The sequence below is a fragment of the Colobus angolensis genome, unplaced genomic scaffold, assembly GCF_000951035.1.
Source record: "Colobus angolensis palliatus isolate OR3802 unplaced genomic scaffold, Cang.pa_1.0 Scaffold580, whole genome shotgun sequence".
In the NCBI taxonomy this organism is placed as follows: domain Eukaryota; kingdom Metazoa; phylum Chordata; class Mammalia; order Primates; family Cercopithecidae; genus Colobus; species Colobus angolensis.
Genome location: NW_012119377.1, coordinates 581,558 through 600,627, shown reverse-complemented (window position 1 = coordinate 600,627; position 19,070 = coordinate 581,558). Strand labels below are relative to the sequence as shown.

Genomic DNA, 19,070 nt, shown 5'->3' with positions numbered 1-19,070 from the left:
CGCCCTGCTTCAGCTCTCGCTGGTCAGGCTGCAGCAGCTGACCAGCACCGATTGTCCGGCACTCCCTAGTGAGATGACCCCAGTACCTCAGTTGAAAATGCAGAAATCACCGGTCTTCTGTGTCGCTTGCGCTGGGAGGTGGAGACTGGAGCTGTTCCTATTCGGCCATCTTGCTCCGCCCCGCCCCCGTGTCATAGTTTCTTTATGATAGGGAGACATCAGACCAGTGAAACTCTGTTCAATCAGAAGAGCTCCACTGTCTCTTTTGTAAACTTAACTTTTCCATATAAAATTTTATTTGGAGAAAGGATTTCACCACTAAAAACTATGGTTGAGAAACAAGTGAATAAAAAATATTTAAGTTCTTTCTAGCTCAAACATTCTAAGAATCTAAAATCATTCACATTGTGGGTGGGTCAACTCAGTGTTCCATTCAACCCTACTTTTGACAGCCAGGAACAGGCCTAGGATCTGCTGTGAAAGGCCTTTCACAGGTCCCCCATGCCCCAGCTTCTTTCAGAGGCCATTACCACTGTCCTCATATGGCAGTTGTCTTCCCCATTGGGCTAATCATCCAGAGGTCTTCTATTGATATCTGTCTATGTTGGAGTGGGTGGAGCACAGGGGTCAATATTTTCAGGACAGTTGTACTTCTGTTTTATATGAAGGGAGTTGAATCTTTCCTGATTTTCACCTAAAACTCTTCTTACTGATGTCCACCACCAAAAGACAGTGGATCTACCTTTTGTACCATGGTAGCATATTATTTCCCAAGGATTGCCACTGATCTATAAATATTCCTGAGTCCCTTGTCTGAGTCACAACCAGAGCTGTATGCTTAGTTTGGAAATTTTAAGTTTCAGTGGGTTTTCTCACACAGACTCCCCACACATTTTTATAAGTTCGTCTTTTGTCTCATTCTTCTTGTCATAATATACAGGCTTAAAGATTTCACTGGGTACACCTTCCTGAAGACAACTCATAAAGATTTACCAAAATCTGGGTTTCACATATACAATATTACTCTCTTGATATAAAGCTTTAAAACAAGCAAAAATAATAATACATTGTTTAGGTGTATGTGTTTGTATATTTTTTAAAAACCAAGGTAATAATAAATACAAATTTCATGATAGTAGTTACCTGGGGCAGGGGTAGCGGCGAGGAGTGTTATCAATACAGGGAGATGGACTAAAGGAGGAACACACAGATAAAAGTAAGTTATCAGTAATGTTATAGTTCTCAAGTTGGGTAATGGGTTTATAGGTGTTCATTATAGTCTAAATAAATAAATAAATGCAATAAATAAAATATGAAAAGTCCATGTATGAACTAATAATGATTAATTAATTCTGCACCCCGAGTTCAAGGTCAATGATTAGAAGAGCAATGCAAGATTTTTTAAAATAATAACCAGAACCTTGCCACTTATCTTCTGTTTCCTACCACTATTTCAAGAGCTTTTTGAAACTGAAAGTGGATCCTTCTTTTTAAGTTTATATTACCCCTCAATTATTGCCCATAATCTAGTCAGCTTGGAGTTCTCCTTGCTGAAAATATGTTGCATTTTCCCATGAGACTATTTTTGTATAGGATTCATGGATCCTAAGTTTTCTTTGCCAGTTGGTATGGATCTGAAAATTACCAGCTACCCTTTGAATCATTTTGGTTGAAGGGCCATGATTGCTTTTCTAATCTTCCAGCCCATGACCATTATTAGTAAGCAGGGGTTCTTTCTAGGGTTGACAGATAAAATACAAGATGCCCAGTTAAATTTGAATTTCAGATAAACAACAAATTATGTTTTTAGTGTATGTATGAATTTGAGGCATACTTATGCTAAAAAATTATTTACCTGAAATCCAACCTTAATTGAAAAATCTTGTTTTTATTTGCTAAACCTGTAAACCGTATCTCATGTGGAACAATAATTACTTTTTGATAACCTTATTGGATTTGAGTACATGTGAGTGTGAGTTTTGGGTCAAGCACACTCAGATTCAAATTCTGGCTCCTCTGCTTAATAGCTAGAACAGGTTTTTTTGTCTCAGAATTTTTATCTATTAAATAGGAATAATAGCAATACCTCATAAAGCTGATGAGAACATTAAATGAAAAAATATTTGTATAGTACTTAGTATAGTGCCAGGCTAAATACTATTATCATTATTATTGGCTGTTATTACCAATGGCTATTATCATTATTATTGGATGTTATTGTCAATTTTGTACAGAACACTATGTGCACTGGCCAAGATTTGACTTGTATTGCAAAATTCTCCACTTACAGGATTAATTTGAGAATGGGACTTTTCTTAGCATCACCCTTGGTGATGATCAAGACATCCCTTTTGTTTCTGAGTATTGTACCCCCTTTGGCTCTTGTTATGAAGTACCCCAGATTCACTCTCTAGTTGGATTTTTCCTTTTTTTTAATTTTATTATTATTTATTTATTCATTCATTTATTTTGAGAGAAAGTCTTGCTCTGTCGGTCACCCAGGCTGGAGTGCAGCGGCACGATCTCGGCTCACTGCAACCTCTGCCTCCCGGGTTCAAGCGATTCTCCTGCCTCAGCCTCCCAAGTAGTTGGTACTACAGGCGCCGGCCACCAAGCCCGGCTAATTTTTGTAGTTTTAGTAGAGACGGGGTTTCACTGTATTAGCCAGGATGGTCTTGATCTCCTGACCTCGTGATCTGCCTGCCTCGGCCTCCCAAAGTGATGGGATTACAGACGTGAGCCACCGTGCCGGGATTTTTCCTTTTAATATAAAGACCTTTCCTATGCATGTGTTTGAGGGTCACTTAGAATTCTTCAAGTTGAAGACTATTGTTTCCTATGATGGAGATGGTTAAGTGACTGATAATCACTTTTGAAATGCTACCCTCAAGCCAATGGCTAATGACTTTGGTTGATAAAAAGAGAACAGCCCTAATCAACATAGATTCGAATCAAATGTAGGGAAAGCAAAATACCACATCCACTGAGAACTCTCTATCTCTCACAACAGGGTCAAGAAATGAATTAAATTGGTTTTCCACTTGCCTTCATGCTTTCAATACCTTCTTTATTTTTCGTGCCCAATGTCTTCACTCTTTCTCCTCTCAGGGAGGACTCCAGACCACCTACACATTCTCTTCTCTCATCCCCATCAAAATTTACCCACCTGCTTTCCCACTCATCCTGGCATCTAATCAGACATTAATTTATGTTACCACAGTAACTGCTAAATAAGATTCTATTTGATCCCTCTCCCAGGCCACAGAATTCTTTTAAACACCTGAAGAAGTAAACTTAACAGTGGTATTTAGAGTTTTCTAGTAGGTAAGGGAGACTATGCAGAACCCCTTAAATCACACCTCATTATGCCTGTTATGTCTGCTTCACATGAATGGAAGTAAGCAGTGGTGCAGATAATCTAAAGATCATTTCCACTTTGTTTGTGAATGTGCCACAGTGTTGTTGTAGCTGATTTGCTTTGCTAATTATGTTCTACTGAAGCTAATATTAAAATTGGTTCACATTGTTTAAGCTCTTATGGGCCAGAAGAGAGAAGAGGCAGCGATGTGGCCCACTTTGAAATGAAGGAAAGGTGACAACTGTGAGGGGGGTGTGTGAAAATTCTACATGTGGCTAGAGGAGTCTATAAGATACATGCAAAAGGATTAAGATAGAACTTTCCCAATTACACATGGGCAGAATAGGCAGCTACCTAACCCCTGTGACTCAATGAGCACTGAAAGGACAGTCTTCCTATGGCCTGCCCAGAGGCTTAAATCATCTAAATTAATAGCCCACATTAAGGGCCTTAATAATAACATAACTGTGGCTAAGGCATTATGTAACCTGAAGGGTAACACATTTCCTAGCAGACACATTAGCTGTTAGTCTGACTAAATTCTCAGTCACCTATGAGAAAAAGGAATGAAGGGTGGTACACAAAACAATTGTAGTTTGATGGGCGCATTAGTACACTAAGAGGCCCCTGGGCAGCTAAAGTGGAAGTTCAAGAGCACTGAATGCCTTGGAGATGAGCTGGGAGGGTTTTGAAAGGGAGTAAGACAACCTTCACCTCTATTTTTCCCACATTTTCTTAGTTTCCAGCTCATTGTACACATAGAGAATGTGTACCTGTATCAAATTAATTCTCTTTCCTTTCTTACTCTTCTCCTGTTGGGTAACTGGGTTTTCAGGGGCTTCTAGAGGTTTTCTTTTGAGGTATGCAATTTGGGGCCTAATTGTACATTGTATTTCTAACCCTACAAGCTGCAGCAAAGGACCATGGAGCTATTGAATCTTTTTCTCTTTTTCTCATTGCAGTCTGCTCCCAGTTCTCGAGAGGGGTGTATGCCATCTTTGGATTCTATGACCAGATGTCAATGAACACCCTGACCTCCTTCTGTGGGGCCCTGCACACGTCCTTTGTTACGCCTAGCTTCCCCACTGACGCAGATGTGCAGTTTGTCATCCAGATGCGCCCAGCCTTGAAGGGTGCTATTCTGAGTCTTCTGGGTCATTACAAGTGGGAGAAGTTTGTGTACCTCTATGACACAGAACGAGGTAAGAAGAGGCATCTGCTATCCTCTTTAGATATTCATGTAATTGTGTTCAAACTGCCTCAGCTCATGTGCCCTTTGCTTCCAATAAATAAAATCTAATTTTCTTTAAAAATTGTATTTAATATTCCAAATAAATCAAAGATTAAGATTAAAAAATAAAAGTAATAGTAATTTTAGAACCTAATTTTTCAAGCTATGTAGGCCCTCCCTGAAAAAGCAGTTTGGAATACCCTCTTGGTTGAGTCACAATTGTTGAAAAAGAACTCCTCCCCCCTCAAAAATTTTATCTGGTCTAAAATGTATGAAGTAAAAGCAGCTTAATCGAAGTAGAGAGAGGCTTAAATTGGAAAGTTTTGGAAAATTAATCCTGTCAGAAACTGTAATTATCCCCATTTCATAGATGAGACAGCTGAAGTCCAAGTGCTTTTTCATACAGCAGTTTAACCACTAAAATGGGACTGGTAGCAATGTCTCTTGCTTCCAGGACTTGTTCCATCAGATCACATTAGGTTTTCAGCTTAGCAGGCCTCAACAATTATCTGATAGAAATAATGAGTGAGACAGCTAAACTGGGCTTTGAGGACTGATTTTTTGTTTTGTTTTGTTTTGTTTTTGTTTTTGTTTTTGTTTTGTTTTAAATAGTGAGACAGTCTGTGGCCACACCACCCTAAGCATGCCCAGTCTCCTCTAATAGTAAGACAATATATTAAGGATACTCTCTATTAAAACAGGCTCAGAAATTAAGAGTCTGATCTTAAATAATATACAGTAAGGTCTATTGATTAATTTGCTAGACACACACATCATAATTCATCTAATCAGGCTCCTCCAACACCCAGTTGTCTTTGACAGGTTCCTCGGTAAAACCAAGGGATCCTATCACCAAGACATTCCAGAAGACAATGTTACTTAATCAGTCATTTGCCTGTAGTTCTGCTTATAGGCTGGGGGTGATTCTCCCTAACTCAGAATTTTTGAACTCAGAAGGATTACATGAAAGACTTATCTGCCTGAGGGGTACCTAGAGAAGAAGTCTTTCTAAGTAACTTAACTTGAACGGCCATTTTGTTCTTGGGAATCCAGAACACTCTTCACTTTACTCTCATTTTGCTGCATCATCAAATCTTAATAGCAAATACTTAGGCCTGTATTTCCCTATTGTACTTACCTCCTGTCATCAAATTTCATGAACCTGAAGCAGGAGACCAGAGGTCTAGTCCAAGCTCTGTCACTAACTAGCTCACTAACAAGTTGACCTTGACCAACTCATTGACGTGCTCTTGGACTTGGCCTCCTCACCTAAGGTGTGTTCCTTCTTAATGTTATATTCTACAATTCTGTGATTTTTTTTTTTTTGAGATATTTGACCAGATAATGACACTTTGTATCTTGCTACTAATCCTAACTTATATATTATCAGTTAGTCAATCCATTCTATAAGCCATTATCTACCCCCAGTGGTGGTCTCCAATCCTGTGATAGATGCATATATAATATGGTTTCAAGGGGGTGTGGACAGAAAAAGATATTTATAAAGCAATTCATGAACAATGCAGAACAATATCAAATTGAGTGCTACGCTGTATACTCTGATTACTTTAAGAATTGTGGAAAGGTTGCACTCCAGAAAAGTAGAGTTTTCAGTGAAAGCTTGCTAGAGAAGCTAACCTTGAAAGATAGATAAGTTGTGGGTTGCAAGAGAGAAGGGAGATGGGGCTTTGGGGAGGGGAAAAGAGAACAAGCAAACGGCAGGGCCGGGAAGGAACTGTGTGTTCAGGTAGAGCCCTGTCTGACTGAGATACAAAATAGCTTAAACGTTCTAATTCATCATTTGACAAATTTTAATAAATTTCATTTTGTCCAAACACTGAGGATAAATTAGCCTGTTTCCATGTACTGTACACAGCGTAATCTAGTGCATATCAATTTCGTTTTCAGAACTGAAGTTTGTAAGCTAGGCCACTTCTCTCCTGAAACATTTTAAAAACTAAATATCAGTTCCACCAACACTGTACCTCTCATTTATTCAAAAGCAGAAGACACAATTAATGAATTTTATCCTCATTTCGTGTGACCCTTCTCTGCTCATTAACTCTCTACTAGAAGAATGGGAGGAAAAGACCATCTATCTATTTCTTGCCCTTGCATCTTTTCTCTAATCATCTAGCTAAATAGTTTGGACAAGTCTATGGTCTTGGAGTCAAAGAAAGCTTTCTGACTCACATAACTTTATATTTTTCCCCTGCAGCCATTTAGCTGGTGGGACTAATCCACTCTGCTTAAGAAGTACTTCCCATAAACTTTTACACCAATTTACCCCTTGAAAAGCCTTCTTACATTACTGTACTAGGATCCTGTTCTAAAATTTTCAATGGCTTTCTATTGCCCACATTGAAAAAAGTAGTCTGTTCTTCAAGATTTGACAGATTATGCCTCAACCAACTAGAAAACTCATTCTCCCTATGCTACCCAATGAGAATCTCCCATTGTAGGAAGCTCCCATTTTCCACTGCTGCCTAAATGCACCAGAACCATGCCTGCCTCAGCAATCATACTTTTATTACTACCTGGAATTGTCTCCTTCATCTTGATATATAGTAATCATGCCCATTCTTTCAATTTTCAAAACCCGCCTCAAACTCTACCTCCCCAAGGTAGCCTTCCTTGACCACTTCAGCTCTAAATGATTCATTAATGTAATAGATGCTAAAGCTACAATAAAAATCACATGAATATGGTTAGATATGGTTCCTGCCTTATAAACCTACATTCTAATGATGGAGATAGACAAAAACCAAGTAAATTAACAAATAAAACAATTGCACATTTAAATAAGGTACTATGAAGGAAAAAAAGAGACAGATAATAATGGATAGGGCTTAACTTCCAAAGGATGTTCAGTGATGGCCTCATTGAGAAGGAGCATTTAAGCTGAGAACTACAGGATTGGAAGGAGGCAGCCATGTGAAGAGTAGAGGGAAATAGTTTCAAGCAGTAGAAATAGCAAGTGCGAAGGTCACATGGCATGGTTGAGGAACTGAAAGAAGTACAGTGTGGCTAAAGGATAACAAGTAGGTAGAAAGTGGCCTGAGAGCAGACTGTAGAGGTAGACAAGAACCAGATCATAGCCATAGAGTATAAACAGAAGCCATGCTGAGAAGTATGAATTTTATTCTAATTGCAGTGGGAAGTCATTGGAGGATTCTGAGCAGGGGAGTCACATGATCTAAATTTCTGTAAAAAACAGAGTGTGGTGCAAGTAAAAATGAAGGGAAACCAATTGAAAGTCCATTGTGGTCATCCAGATGAGAAATGATGGCAGCTTTGGACTAAGCTGGAGATGGAGAAAAAGAGATGGAGTTGAAGTATACTTTGGAGACAGAATTGACAGAACTAGGGGACAGATTGACTGTGGGATGTGAAGGAGAGGAAGGATTCATGGATGATTGCTATGTGTTTGGCTTGAGAGACTGGGTAAGATGGGAAGATAGTGATGCAATTTACTGAGGTGGCTGGACAGGAGGAGACTTAGTTTTGAGGAGGAGGAGACTTAGTTTTGAGGAGCAGAGATCTTACCCACCTCTAAACACCCACGGAATGCTTTTGTCCATGTCATTCATCTGGCATTGAATATAACTGCCTTCTGCTGTTATTTCACTGAGTATGCGCTATACTATACCTTCCCAAGCATTTCTCTCTGGTGTGATAATAAACAACTGGCTAGCCCCTAGATTTATACTTTGTGCCTCCCCTAGTACATAGCACATCCCTGTGTGCCTACTTAGTGTTTTCCAACCTCCTTTAGTGATTCATCAACAATAAGCCCATGTCTGTTTTTCAACAGTGGACTGAAAGAAAGAGAGACAGAAAGAAAGAAAAATAAAGAAGGAGGGAAGGTTGGGTATGGGTAGGAGGGAGAACGAGAAGGGAAGAAAGAAAGAAGACAGCAAGGGAAGCGAAAGAAGAGAGGGGAGGGAGGGAGGGAGGGAGGGAGGAAGGAAGGAAGGAAGGAAGGAAGGAAGGAAGGGAAAGCAAACCCAATTTATAAATCATACCAACCACTTGGTACAGTTGTTTAAAATATTGAGTATTCTGTATTTTCTTGTATTGTGCAATGATCATCTGTTGCTTTCGTAGTAAAAATTACGGGGAGAAATTACAATAGAAAATATAATTTTGGAATATTTTAAATTACAGAAGAGAGAAGAGAAAGAGAAACAGAAGGGAACACCTATAATTACATTCATAAGCTAAATATACAAATGATGTGACTCTACTGTATAAGGGCAGGGATGAGTGGGGAGCTGAGAAATGGGTTAAATGTTTGAGGTCATTTAAAAGAATTGTAGCACAACCAGGGTAAAGTTTTCTCTGAAATTATGAAACATTGAGTGGATTTCAGGGCTTTGTTGACTCTGCTTTTATTTCTGCCTGCAGACAAAAGTCTGATTTGGGCTTTGCAGTTTGTCACTTAGTTTCTAAAATACTAGCTTGATTCATTAATACAAAGTTGAAAATTACATTCTTGGTGCTATATACATAAAAGAACAGGTTTTGAACAAATTATAAAGTTAAGTGTGTTGTCTGCCCTATCCGTACCCTCTCTTCTCTATTAACATCCTCTTTCCTTACTATGGCACTATGTTTACACCTGCCCTCCCTGGTAGGAGCTGAACCTTAACATCTCTGTCTCAACCTGCTTCTACAGCTTCATAAAAACTTCCCTATCCTGCTTTTTCTTCCCACTGATTAATAGTCTTTCTCTGCTAGTGACAACAGCTCAACTGACCAATTTATTCATGCTTATTTATCTATGGCTATTAACAACTTGATGGGTTAGTGCATCCAGGGAAGAAGAAATTTCTATTCAGGCAAAGGCCTTCTGTGAATACAGAACCATAATCCAAGGTGTAGCTTTTTAATTCCGGGATTCCAGGCACCATGAGTCCAGTTTGTGAGGTCCTTTGCCCACATGCCTTCCTATATAGAAAGTCCTAAAACCATGTCAGGGAGGTGGCCATCTCTTCCAGTTATTAGACTTATTTTTTGGGTGCAAGTGACCTAGTTCTCTGTGGTGCTAACATTTCCCCCAGAACAGCAACATACTTGAGAACTGCAGACAGACTCTCGTGCACCTGACAACTCTCCTTGGCTTCAATGGGCACAGCCCACAGAGATGAAAGAATCCGGCCCAGCTGTGGCTCTCAGCTTAGATAATGAGATAATAGCTCTGGGTGCCCTTTGAGGCAACTAGTCCCTACCTTCTTGCCAGTGTTCAATAAACTCCTGCTGTCTCCCATTCTCAACCTGAAACTCCCTACTCAGTTCCCAAGTAACTCTCTGGAAGTCAACAGCCTTCTAACAGACCTTTCTATTTTCTTTCAAACGTTGTGACAGGAACATAGGCAATTGTAACCATTATTCCATCAGTCAACAAGCAATTATCAAGCTTTCTCCAGTGCTAGCTTGTGTTAAGCCATTGGTGGGGTTTAAAAGAAGCAGAACTAAATCTTGCCTCTGAGAACCTGACAATACTGTTGCTGAAAGAGTGACTTATCTAAGGGGCCTGAAAAAAATAATTTTTAATACAGCTGTTTCCATATCCACCAATGAAATATGCATTCATTAGAGCAAGAACCTTGTGAAAAGATTAAAGGGTTGTCAGATAGCTAGGAAGGCGGGAAAATGTTGGAAGGTCCTAAAGGGCTTAAGAGGTAAAGGGATTCCCCAAGAAAAGGAGAAAAGGGCTTGTCCTCAGAGGACTATGAATGTTTCAACGGCTGGATTTGAATTCTACTGAGAGACAAGCAAAGTTTCAGTTCCTCGCACCTTTCTGCATGTTGTAATGCTCCACCTACTTACATAGCCTAGCCTCATCCTATTCACCCAGTTCTACTTTTCCAAATAAAACGCAAAATACCTCTCTCTCTCTCCCTCTCTCTCCCTCTTTGTCTATCTTCCTTCTCTTTCTTCGCCTCCTTTCCTCCTTTCTCCTCTCCACTCCTTACGTCCTTTTCTTCCTCTCTACACACACACACACACCCACACACACACACACACACACACACACACACACACCTCAATACCAATCAATGGCACATGTCAACAAATCTGTTATTGTTATCATTTTATTCTTATTTTGATAAGAGCAACTGCCATTTCTTAAGCACTTATTATGCACTAGGCCCTGAGTTTATGGATTATCACATTTAATCCTTGTAACATCCCTGCATCTTTACAACTGAGGAAACCAAAGCATGGAAAGGTTAAATGATTGTTCCTAGGGTCACACAGTTACAGAGTAATAAAACCAGATTTCAACCTAGGTCTGCCACGTTCCACAGTCTATGTACTGTTCTCTGACTGACATACTGCCTCCTACATTCTTAACAGTTGAACACAACTATTACCTCTTCCTTTAGTCTTCCCTTCAGCCATTCTTCAAAGACCAGATACTTAGACCCTCCCTATCCTGGCTGTCTTCCCATGGATGCAATCCAATTGCCAATTTCCTTCTTAAGGTGTGGTATCCACAAATGAACGTAATATCTTGTTGTCTCAGGGTACCAGGAATCCAGACAGGCAAGAGGTCAAAAATCCAGGTTAAGAGGTAAATGAGTTGCAAAGGTGAAGGCAGAGAGATGGCAGAGTTCTAAATGCAGGCAGAAGGTAACTGCTGTGATGCATACTAATGGAGGGTTGTGCTGAGGCCCTGATTCTGAGGGAAGGGAACTCATCTATTCTTCTCGGGGTCAGAGACTTTCCTGAGCACAGAAAGATAAATCTGCAGGTTGTCATTGCTAAGGGGCTATATTTCTGGTTGGAGGAGCCTATTCTGGTTCAGGATAGGCCACTATCATGAACTTCTTTAAAGTTCCAGCTAAGTACCATGAGTGCTTGGCCAAAACTGTTAAGACAGTAGCAGGGTATCTCAATTATTAAAGAAAGAAAAAAAAAAGAGGACAGACTATCATGGATTCTTTTTCTTCTTCACTTTAAGAACTGATTAAAAGATGTACGAAGGAAACAGATGGCTCCAATTCTGGTTGTGTCCATTTGCCTTCTGGGAATAGTGAAGTCAAGAGAGTTTTATTGAAATTCAAGATACTTTTTACATCTGAATAAATTAGGAAGGCCCAGCGAGTACATTATTGTGTGAGAGACAGATACTAAATTCCCCTGTTTGAGCAGCAATAATCAGGGTTGACAGTACCTGAGACATTTGGTAGTTTCCACAGCCTGCCTAATCTATTGTGATGAGTTTTCAACTATGAGAGCATCTTGAGAGCCCACACAATAATAATAGTGAATGACTATTTGGACTGGATTGTGAATAAAAGACTGTACATTTGTCTGTAATGAGAATTTCATTGAAAATGAAAATACCAGAGCTGTCATATTTTTTAATACTTCGATTTGCACATCCTTGACTGCTTTGGGGCATAAGAAGAGAAAGTGCCGAGCAATTTGTTGTCAGCTCTTGAAATAAATTATCATTTAAACACTTCCTCTCCACAAAGGTTATTAGCTTAGTAGCTCATTCCTGGGGTTGGACCATCAGTAGGGGGAAAAAAATCACAAGACATTAAACTACCCTTTCAGTAGCTGAATATTAGTTACTGTGGAAATTGTTCTCTCAGTAGCTTAACATATTTTTCTGTAGCTCTCCAATGCTGCAGATTAGGCTGCAGCAACTATTAATAAATACTGTCATATTTTACAGCTGTCATGCAAAGCTGAAAAAAGGCTTCACTGTGATTAGATCCTGTTTACTGTAATATTTCCAGCTCAGACTCAGAAAGGCAGTTTTCCTATAAAGGTATTTTCCATAAGTAGAATATTTCTCCAGAAAATGACATGATTAATTTTAATGTATTTTTAACTCCTTGGTGGCAGTGAATTTGAGGTTGAATTGACTTTACAGCCAGAGACATTCCTCTCTAGAGACAAATTAAGCTAAAATGTCAAATTTTCTCTCTTGGGTTGTCCTTCATATGCAGAAATGGTGCTACTGTCAGGAGACATGCATTGAGTAGCCCCCCATCCCCATAGAAGGATGAATCTGCACTGGTTTATCCAACTTCTTTTACCCTGTCCCTCTTGTGACCAATTGCATTGTTTGCAAGAGAGCTGGTAAGGATGTTGGGTAGGAATATCACTTCAGTAGGCTAGCTAAAAATTCTGCTTCCTGAGCTAAAATGTCATCATATGAGCTAAAGAAACAGATCTCCAGCCCCCCTACAATGCATTAGCTGTTTGAAATGGTATTCACATCTCTGAAAAAAAAAGGAGGTGACAGCTGGCAGGGTTGCTTTTGCTCTGACCTTCTATTGCTTTTTATCAAGCTCCTTGAGGGAATTAACCCTCACTAAGCTGAATATCTAGCTTTTAATGAATAGGTAGTTCATTAACCATTAAGGGTTCGCTGGAGTAGTCTATAAAGTCAGGGTTTGGGCCTGAAACGTCCTTGAAAAGGTTCTTCTAAATGTTCCTTGGGGCAGGGATGGACAGCGGTATAGACCTGCAACTGTGACTTTGAGATTTGTCCCTTGGAGCCCTTTAGACAACAATTAAAGCCAAGGCAGGGTTGTTGTGAGAGTTTAACAAGATAATACATATAAAGCCTTTAGCACCAAGCTGAACACAGTAACATGCTCAATGAATTTTAGTTCTTATTATTTTATTACCATTATGGAACAGTGGTCCTCAATAGAGAGTGAGGGTAATTTTCCCCCCTCAGAGTACATTTGGCAATGTCTAGAGACATTTTAGTTGTGGGTAGAGGCCAGGAATGCTGGTACACATCCTACAATGCACAGGACAGTATCCTTCTCCATGCTCTCAACAAAAAATTATCCAGCCCAAGACATCAACACTGCCAAGGAAGCAGCAGGTCAAATAAATGGTTGCAGAAACTCCTTAAGGGGTTGTCAGTGAATCAATCTAGCATTTATTGAGTGTCTCTTACTATGCCTAGATCAGTAATAACAGCTCTGTTTAATAAGTAGAGTGAGCGTTTGATTCTGAAGAGCTTATATCGTGGCCAGAGAGACATATTAAGACTAATGCACAGAAGCAAATATTAGTGCAAAAGAGCATAAAGCGAGAGCTAGATTGTGTGGTATGGATGTGAAGTACTGTGTGAATCCAAAGAAGAGAAAGTTCATGATAGGCAGGCTGGTCTAGTCAGGGAAGGCTTAATGGAAGAAGTCACGAATGTTTCTGAGGCCACCACAGAACTGCCTCCCCTAGCAATGACCTTACCTTGATTACTAAGGCCAAGTTGGTATCCAGAACCAAAACAACATGGCATTCCCATCAATGCTCCCAAACTTCACAGCTCAAGGCAAGAAATACAATTAAAAGAAAAACCCAAAAAGGAACAATGTTCCTTTTACTAAATGGAAAGCAATTACAGGGCTGTTGAAAATAGGCAGTAAACAAAGGGAGGGAGGGAAATACAGGCAAAATCCCATTTTCTCAACTAATCCTGTAGCAAAAGTGCAATTTGCAACAAAATCAGCAGTGCTCTTTCCCACTCTCTTGCAGTCAAACACACTGTTTGGCATCAGTATGGCTACACATGATGCCTTAGCCAAAAAGTACGTGTAAGCAAGGAGGACAGAATATGAATTGGAGAGGAGAGGAGAGCAGAGGTCAAGGTGGAGCACAGTTTACTTCACCTCCAACTGAAGTCTCTGTAGAGCATCGCCATTCAGAGGAAAGAGGGGGCACACATAGAGACTACTTCACTCCCTGTCTTCCTGGATCCTTTCCAGTCAATAAGTTGCCAGTGTCGGTTGCTGTCCTGCTTTGTCGACTCCACAAACGATCTGATTAATTCTCTGGTGTTAACTGCCTCAGCAGGCTTTCTCAGCAGTAGAACAGCGGCTAATTAAGATCATGTAAGCCGAGGAGGCTGACAGGTTATGTTCCTGGGCTACACTGAACTTTTAGAGGGTGCTTCAACTTCACTGCAGGCAGGCAGTGCTTGGCTAGGTGCTGATCCCATAGCAGGCTTCCCACTTATTTCCACAGGTTCCTGTGTCAATGGGTCTCCATTTTGTTAACGATGTACATCCTTCTCCTTGGGGTAAATAGTTGCTACTATGGTGCTTTCAATTGCATTACTTGGGCTCTCTTTCACTTACATTTTTAATATGCTTGTAAACAAAGATAACAATTAATAGTGAGGTCGTTTTCCATCCTAAATAACATGTGTGTCTCAGAGTGTGTATATGCTTTTGCATCTTACCAACATAAAGCCCACAGAGGTGAATTTAGGACAAATAAAGGAAACTCTACTTCTCACAGCAGGTAGAAAATGGAGGAGACATATGGAACTCATTACACCAAGTGGTGGATTAGACTGAAAATATAAATAGCTTTCCCCTCCCCCTAAATAAAAGCTTAGATGAATTCATGGATGACAGACCCATAGTGAGCTATTAAGGGAAACAGAGATGTTTGGAAACTGAGGTTGGCACAAATCACCAAGTAGATTTTTGAATCCATATTTACCCTCTCATAAGCAAATGGCCACACAGAGTACTGGCACTCTATCCTCTGTGTTTTAAAATGTAATCTTAAGAATCCACCAAGCATCTAGGAGACAGGAGGAATGCTCAGAAACAGAGGAAACTTCTCCAGGAACATTCTGTCTGGTTTCATATAGAGTCTCTAACCAGTCAAAGATAAACAAAGCTGGACATTTGTTAAAGAGCTAAAGACCAATATTAATTAGTAATATATGATTGCAGTAGGGAAAAGCGTTCAGCATAAACTGAACTGACCTTCAATTTGTACAGAGGTGGCTGGGCATTTTGAAGAGAAAATGAGGGAAAGGGGAGGGAGATGAAAGGGGGCCCAATAGAGTCAGGAAAGTGAAAAGTTACAAAAAGCAGGAAAAGGGAGGTTTGGTCTATGTGAAACTCATCTGAGTTTGTCAACTGACACTTACTGAAGTTAGGCTCCTACCCTTCCACAGAGGCTGGCAGACAGGAGCACTATATTCAGGTGTTGGGTGAAACAAACAATAAATTATTTCGGCAGCCTTGAGTCTTCTCAGGCAGCCACTTTAAGGAAGACTAGAATCATCCTAGAGATGTTGTCTTGGGCTATTAGAAACTATGTTAGTGTTTTGTTCTAGTCTTTATAGGCCAAGATTGTGACAGGGTTTAGAAGAGGGCTCAGAGGAGCATGAGGAGAGTTTGGTCAAAGAATCTTTGTCACCACATGTCAAGAACACTCTATTATGAGAGGTGAATAGTCCCATTAAAGGTGTTGAAGAAAAGCATCATCAAATCAGAACCTCAGTTCCAGGCCCAGCTCTGCCACTAAGTAGCTGTGTAATCCTGGGCAAGTCACAATAGCTTTTCTGGTCCTCGGATTCCACACCTGTAAAATGAGGGAGTGGACTCCATCATTCTGCAACTAACAATTCCTGAGTGCAGGAATTTTGTGTCAGGGGAATTACAGGTGTTATGGAAGTGAATGAAACAGAGTGCCTCCCCTTAATAAGCTCACAGTTTAGAAGGGCAGCATAGACATACAAAAAAATAAACACATAAATAGAATCTAGAGTGATCCCTTTTGATTCTAAAATTCTGTGGGCTATTACAACACTTCCATTTACAGTTGACCCTTAAACAACATGGGGGTAGGGGGTTTACCCACCTGTACAGTTGAAAATCCACATATAACTTTGGACTCTCTCAAAACTTAACTACTAATAGCCTACTATTATCTGGAAGCGTTACTATCTATTATATACTGTATTCTTACAATATATTATATTGTATTCTTTTTATTATATTATATTCTTATATACTGTATTATATATATTATATACTGTATTCTTACAATATATTATATTGTATTCTTTTTATTATATATAATATATTATATTCTTACTATATATTATATCTATTATATACTGTATTCTTACAATAAAGTGAGCTAGAGAAAAGAAAATGTCATTAAGAAAATCATAAAGAAGAGAAAATATATTTACTATTCTTTAAGTGGAAGTTAATCATCATAAAAGTCTTCATCCTCATTGTTTTCACATTAAGTAGGCTGAGGAGGAAGAGGAGAGGTTGGTCTTGCTTTCTCAGGTGTGGCAGAGGCAGAGAAAAATCCATGTGTAAGTGGATTCATGCAGTCAAATCTTTATGGTTCAAGGGTCACCTGTATAATGAAACTAGAACTTATTTCAAATGAAGTTTGAAATGAACTCTTAAGGAGGGTTATGGAGACACAAATAACCAGCCACATTGGCTTTGGAAATTGGCCAGAGGCCAATTTCTAAATTCCTAAGTGCACTCACATATTTCCCTTCTTGTTCATTTCTGTGCCCTGAACCCTTTCAGGACTCTGATAGATAGGCGGCAAAAGGAAACAATGCCTAGATAGTAGATTAGGATATCCCAGTAGATCTTAAAACCCTTCCTGGTAGATCTCCAAGCCAGGGGCTGACACAACACACTTCTAGCAAGTTTTCTTCTAACAAGGTTTGTCAGTATTCTCAACAGTGGCCTCCTCTCCACTTAAGGCCTTTCCTGCCATCATTCTTTAAGGTCTTAAAACACAGACCTATATAACCATTTGCAATTTCCAGGATTCCTTAAAATAAAAGAAGTATTTCTTCTCAAAAATGATATGAAGTTCTGGGATAAAAGATAAAGCAGTTTTACTTCTTGAATATTTTTCTAATGATTCAAAACCCTTCTCTATGCAAAACAGTTACAATTTCACATGGGCTTTCCAGAGGCCCCAACCTCTCTCTCCAGTTCTAGATCCGTAGTTTGGTTTCCTTCTAAAACCTTTATTCTGATGCCCTACCTGGACCTCAAACTCAATATTCTGAATTCCGAATTTATTCCTTTTTCCCAGAAAACTTTTGCCTCCACTTGTGTTCCCACACTCAGTGAATGGCACTGTCCAGTTGCCCAAAGTAGAAACCTCATCCTTGAATCTTGCCTCTTCGTCATATTGCACATCTCATCACCAAAGACCCTTGTCTACATTTCCACTACCACTGACTCAAGCTCAAGTTCCCACCATCTCCTGCACCATTCTCCTAACTGATCTCCCTGATCTTACCCCCTCCACCACTGATAAACAGCAATCTTCCCATCATGTCACTCCCCTGCCTAAAAGATTTCAACAACATTCCTGTTACCCCTAAATTCTAAGCATGGCACACAAGGCCCTTCATGATCCAACAAAACTCCAACCCACTTTCCTAGTTTCTTCTCCACCCATCCCTTAAGTACTAGTGCTCTATACTATAACCATATGGACCTATGCTACTTTCAGTATGTCACATGGACTATGACCTTTTTTGCCTCCATTCCTTTGCAAATGCTTTTCATTTTTTTTAGCACTTAGCCCCCTCACTCCATTCCCCCGATACACACACACACTTTATATGGTAAATGACATTCAAAATTCTGCTGAAATATTTGCTTCCCCAGACCCTAGATCTCCAGCCCCTTAGCCCTGCTGTGTGTCCTCATAGCTCTTTATGCAGCAATGGTCTTACAATAGTAGTATTATCTGTTTATATGTTTAACTCCCTCACAATACTATGAACTTCTTGAAGACAAGATTGTTGTCTTATTTGTCTCTGCCAATACTGCCTGGATTATTATTATTTGTAAATTGAACAACTGAATGAATGAATGAGATAACTTTAGCTAAAAACAAAATGTAGGATTACAGGAACACTGAGGAGCTAGCAAAGCACACGGCCTTGAGTAGATTGTGTCCTCAAATAATACATTAGATAGTCATCTACCTCCTGTGCACTGGGCTTGCCTTGATTTTTACCCAACCTCCCTACCAAAAACGTTACCTTCCTGGTCCAACCAACTTAAAAGCAAAACAGATATCTTGGTTCTGGGAACGTTAGTCATGGGTTTCTGGCTAGAGGACAAAGCTGCAGTGCGCCTTATGGTTCCTGAGTCTCAGCTAGTAGAATCATTAACATATGAGGAATCTCAAGAGCTAGGGTGTAGATATAACACTATTTCATACAAATCAATGGTATTTAGAGAGCCACATGAATTCTCTAAAGACAAGAGTAGCAAGGTATTATTTTCCACAGCTCCTAATGAAAAACTAAAGAAGGAAAACTGCTTCAAAATGTCTGCGTAGGCAATGTGGCAAGGATGAAAAATGATGTGAGAACTGATATAGGTAGTTCTCAGTTGTCTGTACCAGAGGAGGTAAGCTTGGCACAGATAATCCAAAAGGCATTTCTGTGAGCATAAAATAGTGCCTTTTCACAATGTATATTCCTTCTTGGTTCTATCTTTCTTAGGCTTGACTGAGCATGGAAAGTAAGGGAAGTTATCTCAGGAATAGGAATGTTTCAGATGTCCCTTCAATTACATATTCCCAAAAGTCAGGGAGCATCCTTTTGAGGGACTAGCAGGAGTAAGATACAAAATAATTGTATGCGGAAATATAAGTGGATGGGGCAACACAGAAGAAAAGAGAGGGACA

General features: G+C 39.7%; 1 protein-coding gene across 3 annotated transcripts in view; it reads left to right on the top strand.

Moving 5' to 3' along the window:
- The window catches only part of GRIA3 (glutamate receptor, ionotropic, AMPA 3), a 329,309-nt gene that overhangs the window by 71,705 nt on the left and 238,534 nt on the right, over positions 1-19,070 (top strand). For all 3 annotated transcript variants that reach the window (XM_011962193.1, XM_011962194.1, XM_011962195.1), the window contains one exon: positions 4,321-4,560. In XM_011962193.1, coding sequence (XP_011817583.1) covers positions 4,321-4,560 — 240 coding nt within the window. The remainder of the gene's footprint in view (positions 1-4,320; positions 4,561-19,070) is intronic.